At 42.0% G+C, this 17,957-nt stretch overlaps 1 protein-coding gene across 3 annotated transcripts in view; it reads right to left on the bottom strand.

Moving 5' to 3' along the window:
- The window catches only part of wdr26 (WD repeat domain 26), a 71,125-nt gene that overhangs the window by 5,383 nt on the left and 47,785 nt on the right, over positions 1–17,957 (bottom strand). For 2 of the 3 annotated variants that reach the window (XM_033020605.1, XM_033020606.1), the window contains 2 exons: positions 14,745–14,823; positions 1,673–1,802 (listed from right to left, as the gene is read on the bottom strand). In XM_033020605.1, the coding sequence (XP_032876496.1) occupies positions 1,673–1,802; positions 14,745–14,823 (209 nt within the window). Of the gene's footprint in view, positions 1–1,672; positions 1,803–6,687; positions 6,867–14,744; positions 14,824–17,957 lie in introns of those variants that run through there. The other variant, XR_004411969.1, reaches the window with a different exon arrangement.

Genomic DNA, 17,957 nt, shown 5'->3' with positions numbered 1-17,957 from the left:
TAAATAGTTCCCTGAAGTTACAACAGTGTAAGATGCGGTGATAAAGGCGGCATATGTCACTCTTGCCTCCACAGGTTGGAACACAGAATATAATTGTCGGATGTTATGTTATGAAGCTTTGGTTAGACTACATTTGGAGTTTTATACATTCATTCAAGAGAAGTGGGCTTTGCAGGTTGAGCCAGCATTTAATTGCCCATTACTAATAGCCCTTGAGAAGCTGCTGGTGAGCTAACGTGTTGAACCACTCGAGTCCTTGTGGAGTAGATTTACCCACAATGCTGTTAGGGACAAAGTTCTAGGTCTATGGCCCAGCAATGGCGAAGGAACAGCAATATATTTCCAAGTCAGGATGCTATATAGCTTGGAGGGCAACTTTCAGGTGGTGGTGTTCCCATGCTTATACCGTTTTTATCCTTCTATCTTGTAGAAGAAGTGAGCTTAGAAGGAGCTAAGAAGTTAGTTGCAGCAGAGCATTAGATAGATGATACAAACTGCTGCTGCTGTGGATCGATGTTGCAGTGAGGGTACAATTGTGAATGAGGTGTCTATCAAAGGGTGCTATGTCCTTTTGGGGAGTGAGGAGGCAAGTTACTCGCCACAGGATTCTTAGCTTTTGACATACTCTACATTGTGTATATGACATTTGAGTTCAGTTTCTGATCAATGATAATTCCAGGATATTGATTGTGGGGGGTTCAGTGATGGCAATGCCATTGAATGTCAGGAGGTGATAACTGGATATCATTATTGCCTGGAAGTTGAGTGGCACGTCATTATTCAAATATATAAGATCCTGAGAAATGTTAATAGGTTGATTGATGTTGAGAAAAGGTTTCCTCATGTGGAAGAATCTAGATCTGGAGGGCTACTGTTAGAAAGTAAGAGATTGCTCATTTAAGACAGAGTTAAGATGACTCTTTTTCTTATGTGGTGGAAGCAGTCTTTACATATTTTTAAAGCAGAGGCAGACAATTCTGGTATAGTAATTCCAACACAAAGGAATGTGAGAGGCTGCAGAGAGTAGTGAACTCAGCCTGGTCTATCACGGGCACTGCCCCTCCACTATTGAAAGCACTCACATGAGGCGGTGCCTCACGAAGGCAGCATCTAGCATCAAGGATCCCCCACTTGGCCCTGCCTTCTTCTTGCTGCTACCATTAGGCAGAAAGTATAGAAACCCAAAGTCCAACACCACCTGGTTCAGGAACAGCAACTTTCCTACAACCATCAAGTTTTTCAATTGGCTGAACATCCCTAATTCTCCATCAGTAATGGAACAATACTGACCACCTCTTGCACTACCATTGATTTGTTTTCTAATGGTCTTTTGCACCCAGGTTTTTTTTTTACAGTTTTAAAAATATATTTTCGTGTTATCTATGTGCCTGTGATGTTTCTGCAAGATTTTCATTGTACCTATATTATTGTAATTGTGGACATGGCAATAAAAGCAACTTGATATATTCTTAATAAGTGATTGAAAGGTTAGTTGGCAGATATGAATGTGGAGTTGATGTTAAAAGCAGAGTAGCCATGACATTATTGAATGGCAGAGCATGCTTTAGCAACCAAGTAGCCTACTCTTGCTCCTAAATTGTACTGTACTTTTTTTCTCAAGGCTTCCATTTGCTGTTGTAAGCCTATGATGCTCGGCAACCCACTTTCTTACCTTCACTGCCACTGGCTATAAAGTCTTCATTGTTGCCTCCAAAACATGAATGAATTGTGTAAAATCCTTGTGTCACACCTTGATACTTTCTCACCAAAACACGATCCTGCAAATCCCATAGATGAACTCCCTAAAAGAAAGAAGACAGTCACACTTAAGTTTAAGATATTTTTAATGTATTTTCAATGTAACATAACTTCTGGAAAATGTTCAATTACTATTCAAATATTGTGGTTTTGGGAATGGATGACATTCAGATTGCCAAGTAATAACTACTAATACTTTCTTAGTTGTCGTATAAAGAGATCATTCCGATAAATATGCCATGATGGAAATGTAACAGGCCATTGTTTTTTTTTCTATTTGGCCTCTGTATATGTCCCAAACCTTAAAATTACTTTAAATTTATAATATCTGATTTTATTATTATCAGGACTAAACACAAACACATACTGGTCTTTACAAGTTTGGACAATAGAACTTAGTGCTGATTTGAGTGCTTGTTATTGTTGACAAAATGCTGGAATATATAATCAAAGAGAACTGAATCAATTAAGAAAGCTGAATTTAATCAAACCTAGTTCTATAAAAAAGTAAATCGTGTTTGACAAATTTGATCAATTGGCCACTCATCAGTAAAAGGCCAATGACAGCCTGATTGGAGTTTGCCAAAAGGCACCTAAAGGACTATCAGACCATGAGAAACAAGTTTCTCCGGTCTGATGAAACCAAGATTGAACTCTTAGGCCTGAATGCCAAGTGTCACATCTGGAGGAAACCAGGCACTGCTCATCACCTGGCCAATACCATACCTACTGTGAAGCATGGTGGTGGCAGCATCATGCTGTGGGAATGTTTTACAGCGGCAGGAACTGTGAGACTACTCAGGATCGAGGGAAAGATGAACAGAGCAAAGTACAGAGATCCTCGATGAAAACCTGTTCCAGAGCGTTCTGGACCTCAGACTGGGGCGGAGGTTCATCTTTCAACACGACAACAACCCTAAGCACACAGCCAAGACAACGCAAGAGTGGCTTTGTGACAAGTCTGTGAATGTCCTTTAGTGGCCCAGCCAGAGCCCGGACTTGAACCCGATCGAACATCTATGGAGGGACCTGAAAATAGTTGTGCATCGACGCTCCTCATCCAACCTGACAGAGCTTGAGAGGATCTGCAGAGAAGAATGGGAGAAATTACCCAAATACAGGTGTGCCAAGCTTGTAGCATCATACCCAAGAAGACTTGTGGCTGTAATTGCTGCCAAATGTGCCGCAACAAAGTACTGAGTAAAGGGTCTGAATACTTATGTAAATGTGATATTTCAGTTATTTCTTTTTAATTACTTTGCAAAAACTTCTAAATACCTGTTTTCGCTTTTTTATTATGGGGTATTGTGTGTAGATTGATATTAAAATAATTGAATCCCTTTTAGAATAAGGTTGTAACGTAACAAAATGTGGAAAAAATGAAGGGGTCTGAATACTTTCTGAATGCACTGTATACTCACCTCACAACCTCTGTGAAAAAGTTGCCCCTCTGGTTCCTATTAAATCATTCCCCTCTCACCTTAATCCACCCGCTCTATTTCTTGACTTCCCGACCCTGAGAAAATGACTCTGTGTGCCTGAGGGTTGCATAATGTTTCTCTTAACATATGCAGCATGACCAGTATTTCTAGTACAGGTGCACAACCTTTTCATCCGAAAGCCTTGGGACCAGACACTGCTCGGATTTCGGAATTTTTCGGATTTCCGAATGGAAGATTTTTAGTGTAGATTAGGTAGGTAGCGCGGCCGGCTTGAAAAGTCTGGAGCGGCTGCCTCCTCCCCGGTGACCGGGGAATCATTGTAAATCATTGCTTAAATGTTAGTTTGGAGGGATTTTATGTGGTGGGGGGGGGGGGGGGGGGGGGGTGACGGGGGAAACTTTAATTCTTAGTCCCCTACCTGGTCGGAGAGGCGGGGAGCGGGCAATGCCTTACCGGGTCGCCGTGCAGTGAGCTCCGCAGCGCTGTGGCCGCCGACTCCCAACATCGCGGAGCTGGGGCTGCGGGCGTCCGGCCGCGGGCCGCGCTGGATTTGGAGCGCCGCGCAGCCAGGGGTAGAGTTGCCGGGGTCGCAGCTGCGGCCGGACGCCCGCAGCCCCAGCTCCGCGATGTTGGGAGTCGGCGGCCACAGCGCTGCGGAGCTCACTGCACGGCGACCCGGTAAGGCATTGCCCGCTCCCTGCCTCTCCGACCAGGTAGGGGACTAAGAATTAAAGTTTCCCCCTTCACCCTCCCCCCCTTCACATAAAAGCCCTCCAAACTAACTGACTAACATTTAAGCAATGATTTACAGATGTTTAAGTGTCTCCCCGGTCTCCGGGGAGGAGGCAGCCGCTATAGTAGTACAGACCTGGGTTGACCGTGGGTCGTTTCGGGTCAATTTGGCGCCAAACGCGAGCTTTGGTGTGCAGACGACATCCTGGAAAAAATGTCCGGTTTTCGGAGCTTTTCGGTTTCCGGAACTCCGGATAAAAGGTTGTGCACCTGTATTTAAATTCAATTTCAAATTCACTTTCATTGATTCCCATCTACATTTATGTCCAAGTCATTTATTTATATCACAAACAGTAGAGGTCTCAGCACAGATCCCTATAGAACCCAACTTGTTTACAGATCTCCAGACGGAATACTGTCCTTCCACCATAACCCTCGGTCTTTTATCAGCAAGCCAATTCTGAATCCATACGACCAAATTATGCATCTTAATCTACTGGATCAACCTACCAGATGAAACTTTATGAAATGCCTTACTAAACTCCATGTCGACAACATCCACTGCTCTATCCTCATCGAGCACCTTCTTCACCTCCTTGAAAATCTGATCAAGTTAGTATGACAGGGCCTGCAGACTTCAAAGCCATGCTGATGGCCCCCAATTAATCCATTCTTTTCCAAATGGGAGCAAATCCGATCCCGAAGAATCCTCTCCATTAGCTTCCCTACTACTGACGTGAGGTTCACCGGCCTATAATTACCTGGATTCTCTGTACATCTCTTCTTAAATAAAGTAACATTAGTTACTCTCCGGTCCTCCATAATCTCGCCTAGGCTAGAGAAGACAAAAATATCTTCGTTAAGGGCCCCACAATCTCCTCTGTCGCCTCTCTCAATAAGCTGCCATCGGCCAGGTCTTGGAGATTTATCCACCTTATTGCTCAAGCCCCCTACCACCTCCATATTATTATTCTCAAACTTCCTTTACATATTAGTAGTTTCCACACTGATCTCACTGCCCTCCATGTCCTCACTTTAGTGAAAACTGTTGCAAAGTACTCATTAAGTATCTCGCCTACAATCCCAGACTCCCAGCACAAATTCCTTCCATCATCCTTGAGCAGTCCAGTATGTTCTTTTCTTGGGTTGAATTATCTACATACTGTTTCAAGAAACCATCTCAGGTATACCTCACAAATTCTGCCCCATCTAAACATTTGGTACTGAGCAAATTGGTGAAGTAAAAATCATCCACTAAGACAACCCTATTCCTTTGGCATCTTTTGGTAATCTGTCCACATATCTGTACCCCCATCTCCAGCTTGCTATTGGGTGGCCAAAAGTGTAATCCCATGCTTGCACCTTTCTTATTTTTAAGCTCTACCCATATTGTCTCCGTGGCAAACTCTCGAGTATGTCCTCGCTTGGTGCATACAATTTTTGTTATTTTGAGCAAAGACCATTCCTCAGACAAGTTCAAACTTATTGTGCCAGACATCCCTTTGATTTGTTTGGTGCTGGAAGTCCATGTAGATTCCAATTCAAGCTCTACCCGCCGTGGCAATCTGGTAATATGTTAAGAAATGAGGTCATGGCATTGATGTCATTATGACATTTTATATCAAAGGACATGAAAAACTTCTGAGTCATGTTAAAGGCTCATATTAATCATACAATATCCATGAAATCTTGGGTGGGATTTAAACCCATTAAAAATGCAAAGGATCAATAATCGCTGTACCAATTGAAGTACAAAAATACTGGGATATTTGGGATTCCCATGCTCCTATACAATATGAATACTCTAACTTGAAATTAAGCAAGAAAATTATGGTTAATTATTGCAAGTAAACTCGTTTCAATCCTAATTCCAGAAAATTGTTTTGTTCGTTACAAACCAGATGTTCCACTGGCAATTTCCTAAATTGCCGTCAGACCAAGATAGTTCAATAATTAAAATCTATAGCAGGATCCTCAATTGGTGATAATTTATTGAGAGTAATGTCCATCATTCTGCAACTTGTTGCTGGTTATACAAACCAAGTGTTTGCAGACATCTTCCACTTTTTCCATTCAGCTTCACTTAAAATGCATTTTCTTCCTTGCAAATCTTCAAGGAGTTGGAAATACTTAACAGATAGTGTACTGCTTTCTGGAGGTTGTACTGAAGTCTTTGACAGGCTTTGTGCTTTATATTGACACATAGAGATGAAGAAATCAGCTCACAGTAACAAAACTCCAAATATCCACTGATGTTGAGCTCTATTACCATAATAGCCCCAGTTCCTGAGTGCAAAAGAATTACGGTAAGAGTTTTTTCATCCATAATTAGAGACATTTTCCCATGCCAGGAATGAAAAATGGAGACGTAGCAAAACAGCAGAGGTGGTGGTCGATGTTAAGAGATCCACTTTAACTGTGTAAAATGAGTCGGTGATGCAGAAGCTTGGCTGAATCTGCTTTGCCATCTCCAGCATGTCGATCATTCATTTTTCTAATCTTCTCCAGTGGCAAAGCAACATGCAATCAGAGCCATTATCCAAGGTCAAAAGTTTTCCAGTCAGTCAAACTCTGCACTAATCAAAAATCAGTTCTTCAGCGAGTCTTTGTGATTAATACTATAGCGTTCCTTCCACCATTAAAAAAAGCCTTAAAGGAAGTTGAACAAGGGCCCTAAGCCACCATCACCACTAAGGGTCAAAAGCAGTACAAGCTTAAATCAGTTTGGGCTGTTTTGTGCAGACTTTCTACTCACTCTTGAGCGAATCGATTTCTCATGCCTTTTCTCTTCATCATCTATGGTCTTCAATTATATTTTCATCATGCAGAGGGAAACATACGAGTCTTGTTAAAAATTCAATTCCAAATAGTTGGCTGCTTCTTCAGGTATCCAAGACAGATCATTGGATTTGCAGGTAGATAGAGTGGAGAAATCTTGCAGTAGTGGTTGAAGGAAAAGCACATAAAAAGACAAAAAAAAACACAAAGCTGCCATGAAGTGATAAATGTACCCTTTCCCACTAATCTGGTCAACTTCGCGAGAAGCGAGAAAGAAAACTGATTTCACTGCAGTGAATGCAATAATATTGGAAAGCATCAAGAGCTAAACCTAATTAATCCTTCCTAGTTAATTTCGTTCAAACCTCTGTCTGTTTGAATGACAATAAAGGCAATTTGTATTGTATGTCTTTACACCAATACACAACCAGTCTCGCTAAGAATTGCTATTTTCCTGGTTTAAAGTCTACAAGTACAAACGGGTAAATCCCATGATGAACAGTGCATACTTTGGATTTCACCAACAAATTTTTGTACCTGCTTTCCCACATCTAATTACCTATCATATACCTCCTGCTCAAGGAAAACCATCAGAAGCATGGAGGTGAGGATGGGGGTTGGGTTGAACATAAAGACCATGAGTGGTTTGGCTAGGATAATCACAGTACCCGACATCAAACATTTAATCAATCAATGCTCATTTGGCGAAGGGATGGAGAAACAGGCACATTGTAACCATTTTCTGCACCTCAAAGTAACTCAAAAGCAAAATATACGGTGCGGATGTGATTTGAGTACACCATCCTCTAGTAAGCTATTCAATTCCTTTAAGCAAATTGTTGCATTTATTACATCTCATCATATTACCAAAGTAACTTATTTCAAGGCTGGGAGAGTGGGAAGTAAAGATCAGTCATGCCAGGTTCACTTTATGATTGACTGGGGCTGTCACTATTTTGGGTGGGAAATGTAATTAAGGTAAACATCTGTATAAAAAAGTATTGATTTATATAGTGTTTCAACACTCCAGTAAAAATATTAATATTCAATGAATTATACTGAACCATACAAATTAGGGGGATAAAGATGGGGTGCAAAATATGACTACCAGATAAAGTTAAGGAAACTACTGAGCATTTATATAAATATTTTACGAGCAAGAGGTTAACCAGGGAAAGAGAGGGTCCATCTGGGATCAAAGGCTGTCTGCATGTGGAGCCAGAGGATCTGGGTGAAGATTTTAATGAATGTTTCTTATTTGCATTCTACAAGGAGAAAAACTTTGTAGTTGCAGATGTCAGGAAGGGCAAGGGGAATACTCCACAGCATGTTAATATTAAAAGGGAAAATGTATTATATGTCTTTGGGGTATTAAGTTGGCTAATGGCCTGATTAGGTAGCCTAGGTTTTGTGAAGTAAGGACATAGATGGGTGGGACCCCGACTGAGACTTTTAACTATTCGCTGGCCACAACCTACGTGCCAGATGACTAGAGCTCAGTAAATATGTTATCTTTATTCAAGAATGAAAACCGGGATCAGCCAGGTAGCTGAAGGCCAGTGAGCCTAATGTCCCAAATTGGTACTGGAATTATTTGGGAAAAATCCAATAATTCTCTTACCATTTTGGGCTATCCTCTGGGGGACAGGATTAATCTACACTTGGAAAAGCAGGGGTAGATCAGGAATAGTCAGCATTGCTTTGTTGATGGAATCCTGACTCATTTTAATTTGAGTTTTTTGATATAAGAAAACACCTTGATGAGAACAGTGCAATTAATGTGGTTTACATGGACCTCACTGAGGCCTTTCATAAGGTCCTATATGAAAGAATGGTCCAAAAGGTTAGAGACCATGGGCTGACAAATTGAAGTTGGCCTGGTATAGGAAATAGTGAGCATTGGTGGAGAATTGCTTTTGTGATTGGAAAACAGTGACCAGTAGCTTATCACAGGAATCGGTGCTGGGACCCTTTTGTTTGACAAATTGGGGTTATGGAAAGAAGGCAGGAGAATGGGGTTAAAAGGGACCTTAGTGTATAAATTCATAGATTTCTACAAATGTCAGGACAGGGAGATACGGTGGGAAGACATACTGGATCCTGGCCTTCATTCCTTGTGGCAATGAACATAAGAATGAGAGATTATGGTACAACTTTATAAAACTTTGGTTAGGGCACAGTTGGAGTATTGAGTGTTGTTCTGGTCATCATACGATGGAAAAGATGTGAGTGCACTGGAGAGAGTGCAGAGGAGATACACCACGATATCGTCTGGGGTGGAACATTCCAAGTAGAAAGAAAGATTGATTTGTTTTCTTTGTAATGGAGGAGGCTGATGGAAATGTTAAAATAATGATGATGGATCTTGAGAACTCTTTCCCCCTAACAGGGACATTGAGAACCAGAGGGCATGGATTTAAGGTGAAGAGTAAGAGGGCTAGGGGGGGATCTGAGTAAATTTCTTCTCACTCAGAGAGTAATTGCAATCTGGCATATCCGAGAAGGAGATGGAGGCAGAACATGCCTCGTCAAGGCACAGAAGGGCTATGGACTAAATGCTGGTAAATGGGATTAGTGGATCAAATGACCTGTTTCTGTGCTGTATGGCTCCATAATGAATTTTAGGCAAATATGGCTGTCACTCTGCACACAAGATCAAATAAACAACTATGATAATCATCTACTAGTGATTACACACTAATAGTGCTTGTTATGGAGTAACATGCACTGGAACAGGGAAGCAGGACCTCCATTTGACATCTCATCAAAAATACAGCACATAACACAGAACCTCACCAGTACTTGACTGGAATTTGTCGAATTTAAAATTGATAGAGGTAAAAGTACTAGTAATTGAGGCAACCATGCATCTGGCCAGAGAAGGAAAAATTGCAGAGTAACTAACTGACCAAGAAGCAAATTAGAGAAAGGACTCTCATGCTGATCTGTACACGCCACTTGGTCCTTATAAGATCAATTTAAAATAATCATCAGAAATTCTTCCTGACATTTCTCTACACGATATACAATGTGATGTAGAAAATGACAATGTGCTCATGATAAAATCTGCAATTAGCTTTGAATGCAACCTGGTGGAATTTATGGTGTTATACCGCTGGCTGCAGGAGCTTCGATCGCCCCGACGGATGGTTCGACTGCCCCGACCGCGGGAGAATAAAGAGGATTGGACTTTTTTGCCTTCCATCACAGTGAGGAAAGTGGGGAATCCGCTGTGGTGGATGTTTATGTTAACTTTTATGTAGTTGTGTGTCTTGTTGCTTTTTTCCCCCTTATGGCTGTATGGTAATTGGCATATCACTGTACCTTAATCGGTACATGTGACAATAAAGACCTTTGAAACCTTTGAACCTGGAGTGAGAACCTCATACCATATAAACCCAATATATTAATGGAATACAACAGTTACAATCCTTCTTTAGTATGTTTAGATTAAAAGAACCGTAACATTACTTTACAGCAATAATCCTTCAAGTGACAAATTATATAAAGCAGCTGCATGGAAAAGACAAGAAATCCCACACAATAGTTCAACTTTCCTCTCTTGTGTGTTATGACATAGAAGAACCACCAAAGGTAAATTTCATTCATAATGAGAACATACAGTGGCTTGCAAAAGTTTTCATACCCCTTGAACTTTTCCACATTTTGTCACGTTACAACCACAAACGTAAATGTATTTTATTGGGATTTTATGTGATAGACCAACACAAAGTGGTGCATAATTGTGAAGTGGAAGGAAAATGATACATGGTTTTCAATTTTTTTTACAAATAAAAAACTGAAAAGTGTGGCGTGCAGAAGTATTCAGCCCCCCTGAGTCAATACTTTGTAGAACCACCTTTCGTTGCAATTACAGCTGCAAGTCTTTTGGGGTTTGTCTCTACCAGCTTTGCACATCTAGAGACGGAAATTTTTGCCCATTCTTCTTTGCAAAATAGCTCAAGCTCAGTCAGATTGGATGGAGAGCGTCTGTGAACAGCAATTTTCAAGTCTTGCCAGAGATTCTCAATTGGATTTAGGTCTGGACTTTGACTGGGCCATTCTAACACATGAATATACTTTGATCTAAACCATTCCATTGTAGCTCTGTATGTTTAGGGTCGTTGTCCTGCTGGAAGGTGAACCTCCGCCCCAGTCTCAAGTCTTTTGCAGACTCCAACAGGTTTTCTTCCAAGATTGCCCTGTATTTGGCTCCATCCATCTTCCCATCAACTCTGACCAGCTTCCCTGTCCCTGCTGAAGAAAAGCATCCCCACAGCATGATGCTGCCACCACCATGTTTCACAGTGGGGATGGTGTGTTCAGGGTGATGTGCAGTGTTAGTTTTCCGGCACACATAGCGTTTTGTATTTTGGCCAAAAACTTTAATTTTGGTCTCATCTGACCAGAACACCTTCCTCCACATGTTTGCTGTGTCCCCCACATGGCTTGTGGCAAACTGCAAACGGGACTTCTTATGGCTTTTTTTCAACAATGGCTTTCTTCTTGCCACTCTTCCATAAAGGCCCGATTTGTGGAGTACACGACTAATAGTTGTCCTGTGGACAGATTCTTCCACCTGAGCTGTGGATCTCTGCAGCTCCTCCAGAGTTACCATGGGCCTCTTGGCTGCTTCTCTGATCAATGCTCTCCTTGCCCGGCCTGTCAGTTTAGGTGGACGGCCATGTCTTGGTAGGTTTGCAGTTGTGCCATACTCTTTCCATTTTCGGATGATGGATTGAACAGTGCTCCGTGAGATGTTCAAAGCTTGGGATATTTTTTTATAACCTAACCCTGCTTTAAACTTCTCCATAACTTCATCCCTGACCTGTCTGGTGTGTTCCTTGGGCTTCATGATGCTGTTTGTTCACTAATGTTCTCTAACAAACCTCTGAGGCCTTCACAGAACAGCTGTATTTATACTGAGAGTAGATTACACACAAGTGGACTCTATTTACTAATTAGATGACTTCTGAAGGCAATTGGTTGCACTGGATTTTATTTAGGGGTATCAGAGTAAAGAGAGCTGAATACTTTTGCATGCCACACTTTTCAGTTTTTTATTTGTAAAAAAATTTGAAAACCATGTATCATTTTCCTTCCACTTCACAATTATGCGCCACTTTGTGTTGGTCTATCACATAAAATCCCAATAAAATACATTTACGTTTGTGGTTCTGACGTGACAAAATGTGGAAAAGTTCAAGGGGTGTGAATACTTTTGCAAGCCACTGTACGTCCCCACTGCAAAACAGTATACTTGTTTTATCAACAGGAATATATAGAAAGTCGCATTGGTCTGTGAGACAAAGAATGCTGGTACAGCTACGGCTATTTAGAAATAACGTACAAAGTTGAAGGGGTATTAAGTTGGCTAATGGCCTGATGAGGTATCCTAGGTTTTGTGAAGTAAGGACATAGATGGGTAGGCCTCCTACTGAGACTTTTAAGTATTCGCTGGCCACAACCTACGTGCCAGATGACTAGAGCTCAGTAAATATGTTATCTTTATTCAAGAATGGCAGCAGGGATCAGCCAGGTAGCTGAAGGCCAGTGAGCCTAATGTCCCAAATTGGTACTGGAATTATTGGAGGAAAATCCAATAATTCTCTTACCATTTTGGTTATCCTCTGGGGGACAGGATTAATCTACACTTGGAAAAGCAGGGGTAGATCAGGAATAGTCAGCAGTGCTTTGTTGATGGAATCCTGTCTGACTCATTTTAATTTGAGTTTTTTGAAATAACAACACCGTGATGAGAATAGTGCAATTAATGTGGTTTACATGGACCTCACTGAGGCCTTTCATAAGGTCCTATATGAAAGGATGGTCCAAAAGGTTAGAGACCATGGGCTGACAAAATGGAGTTGGCCTGGTATAGGAAATAGTGGGTAATGGTGGTAAATTGCTTTTGTGATTGGAAAACAGTGACCAGTAGCTTATCACAGGAATCGGTGATAGGATCTTCTTTTTTTGACAAATTGAGGTTATGCGAAGAATGAGAGCATACGTCCCCACTGCATAGCAGTATACTTGCTTTATCAACAGGAATGTATAGAAAGTTGTGTTGGTCTGTGAGACAAAGAATGCTGGTACTGCTATGGCTATTTAGTAATAGCTTACAAATATGAAGGGGTATTAAGTTGGCATATGGCCCAATGAGATATCCTAGATTTTGTGAAGTAAGGACAAAGAATACTGGTACTGCTATGACTATTTAGTAATAGCTTACAAAGTTGAAGGGAGCAAAGACATAATTTTCTGAAAGATTTAAATAAGAGTTCATTTTATTGAAAAACAGCATTAAATTGTTATTAAATCTTGATTTTCTCATTATTTGACAATTCCAATCATATTAATAATTTAAGCATTATTCTAACTCCGAGAAGTACTTGTGTATTTTTTCATACTTTAGCTAAGCACAAAACTGTGACTGATCCTTCGTGTGTTTATTAATTAACAAAATTCAATGGGCATTATAACTGAAGCTTGCTTCTATTTAAATTGCAGGCTTATACGAGAATGCATAGCAAGGCACTTTAACTTAAGAGGCACAGTTGGATAGATAACTAATAAGTATTGTCAGACTTCTAGATTGATATGACAAAGCACAAGTGTTAACAAGCTTTGAACACAATGCAAAAGTCAGGATAAGAGGATGGGCTTAATCAGGAACTTGCAGATGATGATAATCATTTAAGGTTAAATGTGCTTGGAAGTGAGGAGCAAATAATTGGAACCAATAAGGATAAGGAGACTTGGGGGCATGAGTCTTTGGACAGGGTTGCTCTCATGGTCAGAGAATTTGGAAAGACAACTGTGGTGGTGATGGAAATGGCCAGCCAAGATACAAAGAGTATAGTTGATGTTTTTTGTCGTCAGTGGAGGGTCGAGTGGCGAGGCGTGGATTAGTGTGGCACAGCCAGTAGAGCCACTATGTTACCTCTTCAGTAACCTAGGTTCAATCCTGGTCTTTGGTGCTGCGTAGAGTTTATACATTCTCCCTATGACTGCATGCGTTTTCCTTGGATGCTCCAGCTTCCTCCCAAATCTCAATGTTACATTGTTCATAGTGCGTAGGTGAGTGGGAGATCTGAAGGGGTGGGGTGGAGTATTGATAGTAACTCTGTACTTGTAACAGTGATACTGTAACGTTATAATGTGTAACACTATATTTTGTACTCTGGTATTTTTGCACTACCTATTGTACCTGTATGGGTTGATTGTATTCATGTGTAGTATAATTTGACTGGATAGCATGGAAACAGACCTTTTCACTGCATCTCTGTACATGTTACAATAATAAACCAATATCAATGACGCAGCGAGAAGAAGATGGGATTTGTGGAGAATTACTGTAAATGAGAGCTTGATGTCAGCATAGACTCCATATTTCCATTAGACACAAGGTTATTTGGCTCATGTAGACTATACTGACTAATCAGGGCATTTTCATTGTCCTATAAAAACATTTGTAACCTATTCCCCCCCCCCCCCCCCCCCCTTATTTCCATCAACTCCCACCCAGATTCTACGACATACCTATGCATACAAGAGGCAATTTATCGTGACCAATTAACCCATCAACCAGCATGTCTTTGGGACACGGGAAGAAATTGAAGCACCTGGAAAATGATAAAAGCTACACATGGAGCACCTTAGGTTAGAATTGAACGAGGAACACTGGCACTGTTGGGTAGTGGTTCTATTAGTTGTATCACTGTGTTTCTGGGTTTGGTGGGTTGAGACCTGTTTCCATGTTGTATGACTCAATGGATACAGGCAAGTTACATTCAGAAGGTTCTTGTGATGATTCAATGCGACGTATAAAATTCAGCTAATGTGGTTAGTCAAGGGAAACGATTAAATCAAAGTTTTGAGTTTATACTTCTTTCTGGTAGACATGCAGGTTGTATAAAACAAATGATTCATGGTGAAGAGTAAAGTCTTTGGTCACTTGAACCTGATAAAAGAGCGACAGCAGGGAAATATATTCCACATTAAATCTACATGATTCCCCTCTGCTTTACATACCTGAGTTGCTACATTTAACAAGGCTAATCTTCCATTCTTTGAAACTGTAAACGACATTATAGGATGATCCTCTTGTACTCTGCAATAGAATGAAGTAAGGATCAAACATAACAAGTACTTCAGTACACTAGAGTTATTTTAATTTCAATGACAACATAGTGCGGCAATACTCAGCATTATTTGAGTCAGGATATTTCATCCTTTCCACAGATATACCGGCCCTCCATAATGCTTGAGACAAAGACCCATCATTATTTATTTTCCTCTGCACTCCACAATTTGAGATTTGTAATAGAAATAAATCACATATGGTTAAAGTCCACATTGTCAGATTTTAATAAAGGGTATTTTTATACATTATGATTTCACCATGTAGAAATTACAGCAGTGTTTATACATAGTCCCCCCATTTCAGGGCACCACAATGTTTGGGACACATGGCTTCACAGACGTTTGTAATTGCTCAGGTGTGTATAAATGCCTCCTTAATGCAGGTATTAGAGAGCTATCAGCACCTAGTATTTCCTCCAGTCTTTCCATCACCTTTGGAAACTTTTATTGCTGTTTATCAACATGAGGACCAAAGTTGTGCCAATGAAATTCAAAGAAGCCATTATAAGACTGAGAAACAAGAATAAAACTGTTAGAGACATCAGCCAAACTTTAGGCTAACCAAAATCAACTGTTTGGAACATCATTAAGAAGAATGAGAGCACTAGTGAACTTACTAATCGCAAAGGGGGCTGGCAGGCCAAGGAAGATCTCCACAGCTGATGACAGAAGAATTCTCTCTATAATATAGAAAAAAACCCACACACCTGTCTGACAGATCAGAAACACTCTTCACGAGTCATGTGTGGATTTGTCAATGACCGCTGTCCGCAGACGACTTCATGAACAGAAATACAGAGGCTACACTGCAAGATGCAAACCACCTTGACAACCTTCCTCACAGTCTGTGAACCAAGCAATCTTAGTGTCATCTGTAAACGTATTAAACAACTCGTCTACGTCTTCGTTCAAGTATATATATATAGATATGGATCGTGTACTGGCAGATATGAGTTTGATCCATATCCTTCCATTCCGTACATGTCCATGTGCCTATTCAAAAGTCTTTTAAAAGCCACAATCATATCTGCCTCCACCACCACGCCTGGCAGCACATTCCAGGCACCCATCGCTCACTATGTAACAAACATGCCCCGCACATCTCTTTTAAATTATAAACATAAATTCTCTATTTCACCATCTATATCGCTCGTTTCCCTTTCCCCTGACTCGCAGTCTGAAGAAGGGTCTCGACCCGAAATGTCACCCATTCTTTTTCTCCAAAGATGCTGTCTGACCCGCTGAGCTTTTTGTGTCTATCCTTTAAACTATGCCCATCTCACCTTAAAGCTATATCATCTAGTATTTGATATTTCCATCCTGGAAAGAAACTGTGACAGTCTACCCTATCTACGCCACTCATCCGTACTATCTATCTATCTATCTATCTATCTATCTGTCTGTCTGTCTGTCTGTCTGTCTGTCTGTCTGTCTGTCTGTCTGTCTTTCTGTCTGTCTGTCTGTCTGTCTGTCTGTTTGTTCTTGACCGGTTTTGGTCATCTGTGCTGCGATTTCCGCGAGAACGCCGCCACCTACGGCCGTCATTTTTGGCCACCTTGCTCAGAGCCCCCCTCCGCCGTATGTGTGCCGAGGATTTTTCCCGTCGATGAAAAATGACAGAGATATTAATGTTTTTACAAAATTCCCCATTCTCTCTGCTGCCCCCGCTGGCGGCAGGGGGGAGGGACTATAAAACCAGGAAGTGGTGTGCCTCACAGTCTCTTCAAGATGGAGGAAGGCAGAGGGTCATGTTTCTCTGAGCTGTGAATAACACTGAACACATGTTTACTCAAATGTAAGTGTCCTTGGTGGTTCTAAAACGCTTGCAGAATGTGTCTATTGGTTCTAAAATGTTTGCAAAAAGTGTCTATTGGTTCTAAAATATTTGCAAAAAGTGTCTCTTTTGGTTCTACAATGCTTGCAGAATGTGTCTTTTTTGGTTCTAAAATGTTTTTTTAGGTTCTCCCCCCCTCTCCTCTCCACTCCCCCCCGTCTCCTCTCCTCTCCCCCCTCCTCTCCTCCCCTCTCTCTCTCCCCTCTTTTTCTCCCCCCCCTCCCCTCCTCCACCATTCCTCCCCTAAACCCCCCTCCCCTCCACACACCCCTACCCCCTTCCCTCCCCCTCCCTGCTCCCCACCTCTCCCCCTCCCCTCTCAGCACACCCTCTCCCCCCCTCCCTCCTCTCCCTCCATCCCCTCCATCCCCTCCACATCCCCTACCCTCTTCCCTCCCCTACCTGCTCCCCACTCTCTCTCCCCCTCACTCTCACCCTCTCTCTCCACCCCTCCTCCCCCACCTTTCCCCCCTCCCTCTTCTCCTCCTCTCCACCCCCCTCTCCCTCTTGCCCCTCTCTCTGTGTCTGTCTCTCTCTCTGTCTCTGCCCCTTCTCTCTCTGCCCTCACTCTCTACCCCCGCCCCCACCCCCCCCCCCCCCCTCCAGGTGTGACTGTAAGTTGGGGGCTATGCGTCAGTAGATAGGGTGTTTATGGGGTAAAAGGAGCAAATTAATATTAATATAATATCAAGGGGGGTAATTAGCGTGAGTGCGGGGGGGGGGGGGTGGGGGGATAGTTAGTGTGTGTGGCTGCATGCCGCCTCCCCCCCCCCACAACCGCACGTTGGGGGAACAGACCCAACGGGTCGGCACTTGGTCTAGTATATAACTATAAAACTCTGATCTGTATGTGGATTTGTGTGTTTATCTGTTTGTGTATGATCACATCCTCTCGAAAAAACGACACGCTAACGGTCAAAACTTTTACATATTCTGAGAGATTTATGTTGTGAAATCAAAAATCGCCTTATTTGAAAATTCCATGCATTATTTCTCGAGTTATTAATCAAAATGTTCAAGAATCTGAAATAACTTTGAAAATAAAGCCAAGTGGCTTTGGCTGATGACGTCACAATGGCTCTGCGTGCTGCGGTCTTCGATCTGCACGCTGCGAGTGACGTCCTCCCCGCGAGCTGCTCACCCCGCTCCCCTCCTCCTCTCCCCCCCTTCCTCTGTCCCCCCCTCTCCCCTTCCACCTCCCGCCCTCCCCCTCCCCTCCCTCCCCCCCCTCTCTTCCCCTCCAGGAAGATAGTCCACAAGATAAAACT

Source organism: Amblyraja radiata, chromosome 5, assembly GCF_010909765.2.
Source record: "Amblyraja radiata isolate CabotCenter1 chromosome 5, sAmbRad1.1.pri, whole genome shotgun sequence".
NCBI lineage: Eukaryota > Metazoa > Chordata > Chondrichthyes > Rajiformes > Rajidae > Amblyraja > Amblyraja radiata.
Note: the sequence above shows the minus strand (reverse complement) of the source record. Positions and strands in the feature narration are given on the sequence as shown.